This window comes from Anguilla rostrata, chromosome 10 (assembly GCF_018555375.3).
Source record: "Anguilla rostrata isolate EN2019 chromosome 10, ASM1855537v3, whole genome shotgun sequence".
Classification (NCBI taxonomy): Eukaryota; Metazoa; Chordata; class Actinopteri; order Anguilliformes; family Anguillidae; genus Anguilla; species Anguilla rostrata.
This window is the reverse complement of record NC_057942.1, coordinates 44,778,348-44,790,404: the sequence shown is the minus strand read 5'-3', so window position 1 is coordinate 44,790,404 and position 12,057 is coordinate 44,778,348. Positions and strand designations below refer to the sequence as shown.

At 43.0% G+C, this 12,057-nt stretch overlaps 2 protein-coding genes across 3 annotated transcripts in view; one reads left to right on the top strand and one right to left on the bottom strand.

Moving 5' to 3' along the window:
- LOC135233667 (ras-related protein Rab-27B-like) overlaps window positions 1–10,633 on the top strand; it is a 17,956-nt gene extending 7,323 nt beyond the window's left edge. The window contains exons 1-7 of one of the 2 annotated variants that reach the window (XM_064297465.1): window positions 3,399–4,292; window positions 4,513–4,679; window positions 6,719–6,804; window positions 7,296–7,399; window positions 8,113–8,236; window positions 8,345–8,527; window positions 8,558–10,633. In XM_064297465.1, coding sequence (XP_064153535.1) covers window positions 4,244–4,292; window positions 4,513–4,679; window positions 6,719–6,804; window positions 7,296–7,399; window positions 8,113–8,236; window positions 8,345–8,527; window positions 8,558–8,600 — 756 coding nt within the window. In that variant the 5' untranslated portion in view covers window positions 3,399–4,243 and the 3' untranslated portion in view covers window positions 8,601–10,633. Of the gene's footprint in view, window positions 1–3,398; window positions 4,293–4,512; window positions 4,680–6,718; window positions 6,805–7,295; window positions 7,400–8,112; window positions 8,237–8,344; window positions 8,528–8,557 lie in introns of those variants that run through there. The other variant, XM_064297464.1, reaches the window with a different exon arrangement.
- On the bottom strand, window positions 1,053–2,528 carry LOC135233690 (GTPase IMAP family member 4-like). The gene is made up of 3 exons (XM_064297491.1): window positions 2,383–2,528; window positions 1,132–1,635; window positions 1,053–1,057 (listed from the first exon to the last, which is right to left on the bottom strand). The coding sequence occupies exons 1-3, from the start codon at window positions 2,411–2,413 to the stop codon at window positions 1,053–1,055; spliced, it is 540 nt and encodes a 179-aa protein (XP_064153561.1). The 5' UTR covers window positions 2,414–2,528.
- Window positions 10,634–12,057: the final 1,424 nt, after the last annotated feature.

Sequence of the window (12,057 nt, the reverse complement as noted above, 5' to 3'; positions counted from 1 at the left end):
CTCCTCTAGGTATAATGCCTTTTTTGTTCCTTCAACCAGGGTCTTCTCTTTCTTGCTCCATGCATCCTCATATTTCATGTGTTTTGTTTGTTTCTCTCTCTTCTTGTGATGCTGGATTATCTGTTTTTCGAGCTCCAGATACATTCTAAGTGAGAAGTGCCAGCCATCGTTTCCTTCCAGCATCTTTTCTATCTCTGTTAATAATTGTGTAACCTGAGCGGCATCAGGCGTGTTCAAGCCATCAAGAACATGATATCTGTTCCCACATTTCTCAACAATCCACTGCAGGTCTTTGTTTCTCTCGATGTGCTGTGAAACGGGCATCGCTCCCAGTCCTTCGCTTCCAGAGAACAGCACGATCGTGTGTCTCCAAACTCTCCCACTGAGGAGTTCCAGGTGTTTCTTCACAGTTGTTTTCCTGTTCATAGATGAGCCCACTGGGATGACCAGGAGCAAAGCGTGGGGTCCAGGAGGGCACAAATGAACACTCTGCACCATCTCCTCTTTCACCCAATCAGATGTCTCCTGCTCTGAAGCTCCATTCCATCCTGGAGTATCTACCACAGTGATCTGCCGCCCAGCAACCTGACCTGTTTCCTTTTGACACCCCCCAGTCAGTCTCTTGGTGTCGAACAGCTCCCTTCCCAGGATGCAGTTTGCTGCAGAGCTCTTGCCAGCCCCTCTCTCGCCCAGCAACACTACTCTCAGCTCGGGCAACCTGTGTGCTTGGATCTCCTCGCCTGTCAGAGAGGAAGAAACAAGCTGCATTAACATGCTTGCATATGTGCCTGTGGAAAGTGATGAGCACACATTGAATTTCTCATGGCTCAATGCATCTTTTTTAAGAAATAAAAAATAAAAACTCACGAGGGAACATGGCCGGGGATGCGAGCAGTTCAGCCTCAGTCTGAGTCTCTTCATCCTGACCGGTGTTCTGTTTCCCACGCTGACGCCACGCCTTCCATCCCACCTTCTTCCTCCTCTTTACGGACCTTTCTACACCCTCATTCTGAATTTCATAATGACCACCTCTGTTCTTCTCCACCATGTCCTCAATCTTCTCCAGCAGCTCAGTAACCTGACTAAGGTTTTCTGTGCTCTTTGTGTTAAGAATGTGATACCTGTTCCCACACTTTTCTAAGAGCAGCTGGAGGCTCTTCCCTCCCTTCTCGATGTGCTGATCTGTGGTGTCTCCCTGGGTGAACAGCACGATGGTGTGGTTGCAGACCCGCTCACTAAGAAGCTCTAAGTGTTTCCTCACTGCTTGCTTGTACCCTTTTCCCGGTGACCCTGTGGGGATAACTAGGAGGATAGCATGCGGACCAGGGTGGCATAGTGAAACACTGCTGGCTATTTCCTGCTCAACTCTTGCTGCAGTGTCTTGGGCTGAATGCCACACCCAGCCTGATGTGTCCACCACAACGAGCTGCCTTCCAGCTGTTTCACCCTGTCTCCTCACACAACGCACAGTGCCTACCTTGGAGTCAAACTCCTCTCTGCCCAAAATGATGTTTCCAGCTGAACTTTTCCCTGCCCACCTCACCCCCATGAGCACAATCCGCAGAGCTGACTGACTCTGTGCCTTACAGCAGGCAGATTCTTCCTCTTCTTCATCTGACGTGAGGAATCCATTTTCTGCAATTTGACAAAAATACTGTTAGAACTTAAGACCCACTGATGGTTAGTTGGAAGAATTGTTTTTATTATATTCGATGAATTTTCTGAGAGTACTTGATTTCATGTTCATTTTTGATTTTTAAAGAATACTTTGAGTTAGTTAATCCCTAAGAACACACGATAATGTCATTTTGATGCTGTTAATTTCATGCCGTTAAAACCCTGTGAAAATCCAAGACATATCTAAATAGCTTCACCTCCTCAGCTCAGAGCAAGCCAGTGATGTCTGGTGAAATGCTTAATGGGAACTGTATTACAATGCTAAGGATGACATCATTTTGAAACGTTTTGTGTTCAAACTTACAAAAACGAGTTGTTGTATTTCATTTGATCACAGCAGCAGTGAGCACAAGCAACAGCATGTACATTTGATTAGAGTAACAACGTTTGCATTAGCGATAGAAAATTTGTGAAAGTTTAATGAACACATCCCTCAACCATTTTGACTAGTAACATTGGATCATTTTCATTGTGATTGTGGATTATCATGCACTGATGATATTAGAGAAGGTATCACAAAAACAGAAAAGTAATACTGCTGTCATTACTTTTTCAGCTTTAATTTGTCCTGCTGTTGCTCCAACATCACTATTAAAACTGACAAAATATTATAAAGCAGTCATTCCCCTTCAATCTAAAATGTTGTCTTCACAAAAAACTACAAGAAGGAGAAATTAACATCCAGACATATGAAGGGAGACTCACCTGGGTCCATACTGAGCTTGCAAGATGCCATTTTCTCTCCTCACAGTGTCTATGCCTTGGCTCTGAGTGTGTCTCTACAGGCCAGGTGTTCTTACCTGAGCAATGAAGTGTCTGTTCTGAGGCTAAACACAAACACAGTGCTGAATGGCTCTGTGAACTGGATAGACTGCTTCAAATGGGCTGTGATGACTGTACTGTGCTCAGATTACCCAGCACAGTACTCTACAATGGCATTATTATGATGCTCGTTCCTGTCCTTATGGAGAAAGATTTAATATCAAATATTTTATTCCTCCTTGGAAGCAATCCAAACACAATTGTTCCTTAAGTTGCAATAGTGGATGTGCTCTATCCACAAGGTCAAGGTTTGGCCCCACTCTACTGGCATGTCAAAACAGGTATGACAAGATCTGTTTTGAGTGACAACCACACACACCCTGTGTGATGTGTGTTATTACTGTAAACATGGCAAACATAGCATTGCTGTCTGGATCCTGTGGGCATTCTGGAAGGTACAGTAGTGCGCCACCTGCCTGTGACCAGCATAGTTGTGTCTGTGCAGCTGTACTTTTTAAAACACATCAGTACAAGCAATTTGCTTCTATCACATGGCCTAACAGAATGTGGTAGCATAGGTAGTAGAACTGGACTTTCTACAGTGCCCTCCACAATTTTTGGCATTCTCAATTAATACGAGCAAAAAATACTGGGTAACATTCATTTTATTGTTTATCAAATGTTTTCTAAAAATGTGTGTCACAATTATTGGCACCCCTGGATTTAGTACTTTGTGCCCCTCCCTTAGCAGCGATAACAGCACTGAGGCCTTGGTCCTCTTTGGGCCTCAGTGGAGGTTAGGGGACTGGGGCAGCCTCCCCTCAGTGGAGGTTAGGGGACTGGGGCAGCCTCCCCTCAGTGGAGGTTAGGGGACTGGGGCAGCCTCCCCTCAGTGGAGGTTAGGGGACTGGGGCAGCCTCCCCTCAGTGGAGGTTAGGACTGGGCCATGAGGTGGACTGGGGCAGCCTCCCCTCAGTGGAGGTTAGGGGACTGGGGCAGCCTCCCCTCAGTGGAGGTTAGGGGACTGGGGCAGCCTCCCCTCAGTGGAGGTTAGGGGACTGGGGCAGCTATCACACGTTTGTGATTAGCAACCCATTTTTGTCTGGATTTAGAGGTATGCTTTGGATGTACCATATATCCATAAATTAAATAAACCATCCACCTGTGCTTTTATACCCATCACCAGTTTTTTTTAAGAAAGTCTATACTTGCCTTTCAGGAGATTTGCTAAATATTATCAATCACTCCCTGGAAACTGCCATTTTACCATCCGCATTAAAGGCCACCATAATTAAGCCCCTTCTTTAAAAGAATGCTTTCGCATTCGGTCCACCAGAGAAGCGGATTGGGCTCGGCAACGCCCGCCAGTGGAGAGAGCACACACACCTGGGTTGCATCAAACAGCACAAACAGGTGCTTTAAGGTGTGTTCCTCTCACAGTTCAGGCCTGAGAACGGGAGTTCACACCAAGAGAGCGAGTCTTTGAGTTTTGTCTGTCCGAGCACAAGACAAAGGGAGAAAAGCTGCTCGCAACTGGCCAGCTAGAAGCGACTAGATGAAAAGCTGTCTCTTAATTTTACTTTTTTCTTTGTTATTTTAGTTTGTTGTTTTAGTTTATTATTTTTGTCCAGATTCTGTGAGAGGGAAGGGTAAAGCTGTTCGTTTAATTGATTTTGTGTTGGTGGGGTGCTCTCGCTCTCTCTCGAAGCGGCAAACAATGGTGTTTCTCGGACATGCCATAGCTCCCTCCCAGGGGGGTCACACAAATTCTTAATTATTTCAGGCCCATATCAAATTCAGATTTATGTGTCATTTGGTTGATGAAATGTTCGCCTCAGTATACATATACACAGGTAAATGTCCAGTATTAATTCACTCTAACAGAGCTTATATGAGTCCACTATGGACCTCATAGGTACTGTAGGAATTAGGGTTAAATACTGGGCTCTGTCTGTCCTGTCACATAGTGTCTGTTGAGTGAAGCTGAAGGGTCTCAATAATAGACTGCCGCAGAATTGTGAAACATCTGAACACTCAAAGAATCTCTGACCAATGTTCTCTGTTTGTTGACAGGTTCAGTCAGCACTATGACTGATGGGGACTATGACTATCTCATCAAGCTCCTAGCTTTAGGAGACTCAGGAGTGGGGAAGACCACCTTACTGTACAGGTACACTGACAACAAGTTCAACCCCAAGTTCATTGCCACAGTGGGAATAGATTTCAGGGAAAAGAGGGTGGTGAGTGAACATTGCTTTTGTTTCTTCTTGAATGTTCAAGTATAAAGTCACATAATTTAGTATTTCATTGGTAGTGCAGTAGTTCGGGTGTACTTGTGGCCCAATCCAAATAAATGTTTTAGACATGCTTTTAATTACAGTGCGCAGTACAATGTATATATTATAGCTACATTATATAATGTAATCAGATGTATATTTTAACTGTCAACATCTAAGACCCCTTCACCGTGAAAACCAGCCTGTAGACCAGGGGTGGCCAACTCCGGTCCTGGGGAGCCGCAGGGTCTGCTGGTTTTTGTTTTGACTTTAAATACAACAACCACTTACACAAAATAAACCAGGTGTGGTGAGTTAACTGTGTAATCAACTGCTTTAATTGATCAATTAAGTGCTGAGTAAAAAACAAAAGCCAGCAGACCCTGCGGCTCTCCAGGACCTGGGTTGGCCACCCCTGCTATAGACCATGAATAAGAAATATGAAAACAGATTATGTCAGTTCCATCCTCAGCAAAGTTGTGGATGGACAAATCATACCTACCTGGACAAATCATACCTACCTGCAGCAAACAACTCAAAAACAGTTCATCAAAGCATGGTACTTCTGTGAAATGATGTAACCATGGGGTCATGCAACCAAGTGACCATGAGACCCGACTCATGATTATGTTCAAAAGTAAAGTTCAATTGGAGGGTGTATGTCCCTCTTTAGGTTTTATGTTACTTCCAGTGCAGCTATTGAAAGAAGCCCTATGTTATGCTCTGTAATGCTGTAACTACTAAGTAACTGCTTAGTGTAAGTGTAGGCTAGGTGCTGGCTGTTATGCAGATCAGTGATCCCCAACCTTGCTGTTGGAGATCTGCTGTCCTGTAGGTTCTCACTCCAGCCCTAGCAAAGCACACCTCATTCAACAGCTAGAGGTCTCATTGAGCTGCTAATTAGTAGAGTCAGATGTGCTAAATTAGATTTGAAATTAAGACCTACAGGATGATAGATCTACAGGAACAGAGTTGGGGGCCACTGATGTAGATTATCATTGAGCATACTAGCTTCACAAGGACACCTTTATGGTAGTTCTCACCGCATAGATCCATATCATTACTCCATACTATTTCTGAACACCATTGTTAAGATAAACTTTTAAAAATACCCATGTGTTTCCATAGCCTTCACACAGAACTCCCACCCTGTGCTACCCTATCTGCCCCCATTGCTGGGGAAATGTTCAGCTCAGCACTGAACAGATTATTGATTATTGCATTACAGAGACCGACACCCTCATGGCATTGTGGATTTAGAGTTAAACGCATGACAAAAATCACAGAATAAAGACTGAAAATGAAGAATTCTATTGGGAATGACTTGACATAGATGTTTATTTTGTTTTAATAGTACTGCTTATAGCAGGATAAGTCTATGTGGAAATATAAAACATGAAATTGGCATGGAATTTACTTTTTCTTTAAAATAAATAATATCAAAATAACAATTTTTAAAAAGTGTGACCGCTATTAGTAACCAGTCTGCAATTTAGGTTTCTGGATCCCTGGTTTGGAATAGCCACAGAGTCTGCTTAGTTTTGTTACTACTCAGCAATTAATTGATCAGGTAAAGCTGTTACCTGATCAGCCTATTTTGGATAAGATTGGGCACCCCTGCCCGACTGTCTAAATGAGTTGATGTAAAATGATATGGGCAGCACTAAGTAATCCAGTTACTATCCTGGTTATTTTTCATTAGCAACCTTATATTCTGCATGATATGTGAAGGTCTTACAAACGAGCAGACACCTGAAGAACAAAAACACTGGAATTCATTGAGCAATCTCCTGTGCATGATGTTTCATGTCATGCAATATTATGCCATGTGCAATGGTGTAATTTAGGCTTGTGCTGGTCATCATAGAAAGGATTTGAAGAACATCCCTTTGCATTTTAGTTTAATCTGTTGTTACTGGTCACCGTTGTTATCCATGAAAGTGTGTGTAATAAGAAAAGCAGTGAGCAGTGGTCTTGGTTTATGCTTTTGTGGTCTGTTCCAGACTTACATGTCAACAGGCCCCAAAGGAACGACCGGAAAAACATTCAAAGTGCACCTGCAGCTGTGGGACACAGCTGGACAGGAGAGGTGCGTGCAGACCCCTTACCCTAATCCTGACCCTGCAAACCCCTTATCCTGACCCTGCAGACCCCTTACCCTAATCCTGACCCAGTAAATGGCCTCAGCGTGAAGTAGACTGTGTTGTTGCAGGAGTGGTTTTGGATCGTGACTTCCGATCATACGAAAGTGTGTTAAATGTCAGTGCTGCAAATCAACCTAGATAAGGAATGTTCTTTCTAAAAATTACTGTCAATAACACTGTGAACAAACAATAACCACAAGTCCATACAAGCATACTTCTGTTATTATTTGGTCACTTTCTCTTCCTTCACAACCATTTCACAACAGTGGACTTTGCAGATTTAAAAGCTAGACCGATGACACAAAGTCCAAAGACAGGAGTGCTGTAGCTAGTCCCAAGTGCGCAATACATTTTTGCAACACTAGCATTTTTTCAGAATAAACTTCCATCTAAATAAGGTGACTGCACCTAGGTTTGAATGTCCCTGTTTTTCCAGATTCCGGAGTCTTACAACAGCCTTCTTCAGAGATGCCATGGGCTTCCTGCTGATGTTTGACCTCACCAGCCAGCAGAGCTTCATAAATGTCCGAAACTGGATGAGTACGTGATGCGGCATATTGCAGCTGGTTTGTTCTGCCATGTCCTCAAGCACAGAAAACATTGAAAAGCCGTGCCAGCAGCCCCCCACTCTGTTTACTGTTTAATTGTATAAATGCCATATTGTAGGGGGACATACAAAATACACTCCGCCCAAATATAAGAATGTAACATCTGCATGAATTTGATTACCTTGACCTGAACCTGAACCTCACAGAAAAAGACCATTGTCTCAACTGCTTTTTTTCTGTAGTGACTCACCAGCAGTTATCAGGTATCATCAGTGGGAGATGGACCTCTCCTCTGATTTATGCAGCATGTCCTTGCACAGCAGTATAATAATGCTAATAATGCGCTGATGTCACTCTGACGATTATGATGTGTGTGGGAGTGTTCATGCAATTAGCTTAAAGATTATTGGCTTTTACAATTTGTTTTACAATTTCACATTTCATCATTTTAACTGTGACACATTAGACACCGCATGCGACCAAACATTCAACAACACCTGAAACAAACAGGTGGGGGCAAAACAAAACACATTGGAACTGCTAGATATATGACTTTATTCATTAAGTGCACACGGACGGGCCATGCCAGAAGTCAATGAATTTACAGGAAGAGTGTGTAGGGTTAAATCAACTATCCTAAATCCTATCCAAATACAAATTGATACAAATAATATAAATGACTAATTGAATTGATTATTTTTTTAGGTCAACTACAAGCCAATGCTTACTGTGAAAATCCAGACATAGTCTTAATTGGTAACAAGGCAGACCTGGCTGACCAGAGGGAAGTACAGGAGAAGCTAGCAAAAGAACTGGCAGAAAAGTATGGGTAAGTGATTCGTGTTATTATGCTGGTACTTTGTGGGACAGGACCTCTGCTGTATTCCCAATATAATGTACTGTTCTTGCATTGTAAAAATTCTCCTTCCCTCGGCAGTATCCCTTACTTTGAAACAAGCGCTGCCACGGGCTCAGAAGTTGAAAATGCAGTGGTTGCTCTCCTGAACCTCGTCATGAAGCGCATGGAGCAATGTGTGGACAAGTCAGTGCCAGAGGTGTCCAACGGCGGAAGCTCCAGCCAACCAGAGACAGCAGAGCCAGTGCGGAAGAAGTGCAGCTGCTAATCCACTGCGTCCTCCTGAACACGGACCCTGAACACAGACCCTGAGTGTGAACCTGAACATGGACCCTGAGAGTGACCTTGAACATGGACCCTGAGTGTGACCCTGAACACAGACCCTGAGTGTGAACCTGAACACGAACCCTGAACACAGACCCTGAGAGTGACCCTGAACACAGACCCTGAGAGTGACCCTGAACACAGACCCTGAGAGTGACCCTGAACACGGACCCTGAGTGTGACCCTGAACACAGACCCTGAACACGAACCCTGAACACGAACCCTGAACACAGACCCTGAGTGTGACCCTGAACACAGACCCTGAGAGTGACCCTGAACACGGACCCTGAGTGTGACCCTGAACACAGACCCTGAGTGTGAACCTGAACACGAACCCTGAACACAGACCCTGAGTGTGACCCTGAACACAGACCCTGAGAGTGACCCAAACTGGTTTCCATGCGTGTGACTGTCACACAGCATGGGCGTGGCCATGGGCCAGCCATATGGGGCTCAAATCCAGCCTGCTTCATGCGATCCTTTAAGGTGGTTCACTCCAGTCTTATAATGGCACCACATCTGTATTTATAAAATACGTTATTCTGCCCTGATTTCTAAACTATACACCTCCTCCCGATGTTTCATACTTACCCATTAATCTGCCCTTTCTTCCACTGTACTCCTGTATGACATTGAGACTGAAGCCTTTCTGCGTTGCCGCTTAATTATAAATATAGTACTGTCACTTTTTTCAGTCTTTCTCAAGTAAAGTCATAGGTCAAAGTTGTTTGTACTAACGCAGTTGATGGACAACTGCTGTAGATAGGATTGTCATTATGACATAAAGAACAAGTAACCTGCCTAGTTTGAGAATGTCTTATTTTAAAAAGTTACTTTTTTCGAAATCAGAGTGTAGTTTCACACTTAATCTCTCCACTGGAATAGAAAGCCATCATTTTGTATTGGATGTAAAAAAATATACAGTAAAGCTGGACAGATATGTTTAATAAGCTAAATATTGTACATGGTTGAGTCCCTAAATGCAGCTAATTACATTAATCCCTGTATACCTTGCCTGGCATGTTTTCTCATTTCATAAACATAAATATGCCTGTTTTCACATTTGATTAATATTTTAGGTAAAATAATGATTTAGCCATATTGATGATAAGGAATTCATCATAACATCGCTGTTGTCTTTCATTTAAATGGCAGAATTATAGACAGGCTAAAAACAGTATTCTAGTTAGAATGTTTCCACTGGAGTAGGGGACAAATTAGAATGCTATAGGCCCTCGGACGCCTGAATCGACAGCTGCTCTTTGTGCAAATAAACTTTTCAATTAAAAAACTGCAGTATCTTCAACCAAGAGGCCTGACAATCAATTGTACTAAAAAATTAAAATAGAGAGTAACTCATATAAGAAAATATTGCACATGGAGACACATTTAGTGCTATAACCACACACCCAAGCCCTACATTTAGTGCTATAACCGCACACCCAAGCCCTACATTGAGTGCTATAACCGCACACCCAAGCCCTACATTTAGTGCTATAACCACACACCCAAGCCCTACATTTAGTGCTATAACCGCACACCCAAGCCCTACATTTAGTGCTATAACCACACACCCAAGCCCTTCATTGAGTGCTATAACCGCACACCCAAGCCCTACATTTAGTGCTATAACCACACACCCAAGCCCTACATTTAGTGCTATAACCACACACCCAAGCCCTACATTGAGTGCTATAACCACACACCCAGGCCCTTCATTGAGTGCTATAACCACACACCCAAGCCCTACATTGAGTGCTATAACCACACACCCAAGCCCTACATTTAGTGCTATAACCACACACCCAAGCCCTACATTGAGTGCTATAACCACATACCCAAGCCCTACATTTAGTGCTATAACCACATACCCAAGCCCTATGACATGCTGTTACTGAAACAGTGTGAGTGTAATATTTTGTCAAATAGTTTTGTTTTTGTGTTATCATTTTTTGTTTTCACATTTCAAAGTATACAACTACAGCCAAAAACAGAATAACTGATTCCTAAAAAGGTACTGTATATCAATAAAGTTGTGCTTTTAAATCACGTGTGAAGGATCTTTAATTTCTTCCCTTAGAAATCAGAGAATGGTACATGAATGAGAAAGGGAAGAGGGTATATAATTATATTATTGAAACATATGGATAAAAGATTTATAGTAACATAATAAGAGTCTTTTCCAGAAGGATGGATCGCAGGTAAATCTAGGAACATGAAAATAATATTTTGAAATTCTTCCTATTTTACAAACATCGATATGGCTGAGGTGAAATGTAACCATGCAAAAAAAAAAAAACCTATGATGGTAGAAAAAAATTACTCTAGATCATCCCTCTAATAAAAAAACTAGTTCATAAAGTTTGATAGCATGTTAATTAACAATGTAAATGTGCGTTCATCATTATTGTTGACAAGTAACTTTAAACATCATATGAGATCCCACTGGGGGGCTCGCTCCATTGCAGGGAGGCGAACAGGATCATGGGAAATTGTTGTTTTCCCTACGAGACAGTCCCTTAATCATATAGGAATTTGCTTCAGTCTGAGAAAGTCTCCTAAGCACACAGGAATTTGCTCCAGTCTGGACCACGTGAGATCAGTATGATTCCTGAACGTGATAAAACTTCATTCTAGTTTAACAGGAACAAATGGGCAGATGGATAAAATTATTGGAATAACACCAGACAGGAGAGTGGCCTGTAGCTACTTGGTAGGGCTGTGGTGTTGGCATCTTGTGTTCTCATTTTGCACTCAAAATCGAGTCAGCACACACACTCGCTCCTTCTGCTGCTCCACAGTGATCTCAGGCATTTTTCTGAATTACAGAGGTTATATTGTTGTGAATCATATGGGCAAATTAATCCAGAGCTTGTTTGCAGTAATCCACACCACATGATCAGGCTTTGTGAACTAGGTATCCATGTTTTTATAGCCACTGTTTTTTTCCTTCAAAAATCAGGGTGCATTGTGATAATTATGTTACCTGACAGTTTTATATAAACACCATGATATAAGACAATGACATAGTGAGACAGGTGGGCATTGTAGGGGGTTAGGGAGGCAGGTGGGCATTGTAGGGGGTTAGGGAGGCAGGTGGGCATTGTGGGGGGTTAGGGAGGCAGGTGGGCATTGTGGGAGGCAGGTGGCTTAGGGAGGCAGGTGGGCATTGTAGGGGGTTAGGGAGGCAGGTGGGCATTGTGGGGGTTAGGGAGGCAGGTGGGCATTGTGGGGGGTTAGGGAGGCAGGTGAGCATTGTAGGGGGTTAGGGAGGCAGGTGGGCATTGTGGGGGATTAGTAATACAGCGGAGCATTGTGGGGGACTGGTGAAAATCAATGAAGGGGGACTGAAATGTTTTCTGTGAAGACCTGGTCACTATTTAAACACTTCAGAAACAGCAGGATAAGGGTGAAAGATTTTTACTTCTAACACAAGGTGCTGTGCACCTTTGAATTTATAATCAGACAAT

Excerpts from the sequence above, each read along its gene's own strand:
- LOC135233690 (XM_064297491.1), bottom strand. The coding sequence starts at position 2,413 with ATGGCATCTTGCAAGCTCAGTATGGACCCAG. Across the intron at positions 1,636-2,382 it reads CAAGCTCAGTATGGACCCAG|AAAATGGATTCCTCACGTCA; the intron begins GTGAGTCTCCCT and ends GTCAAATTGCAG.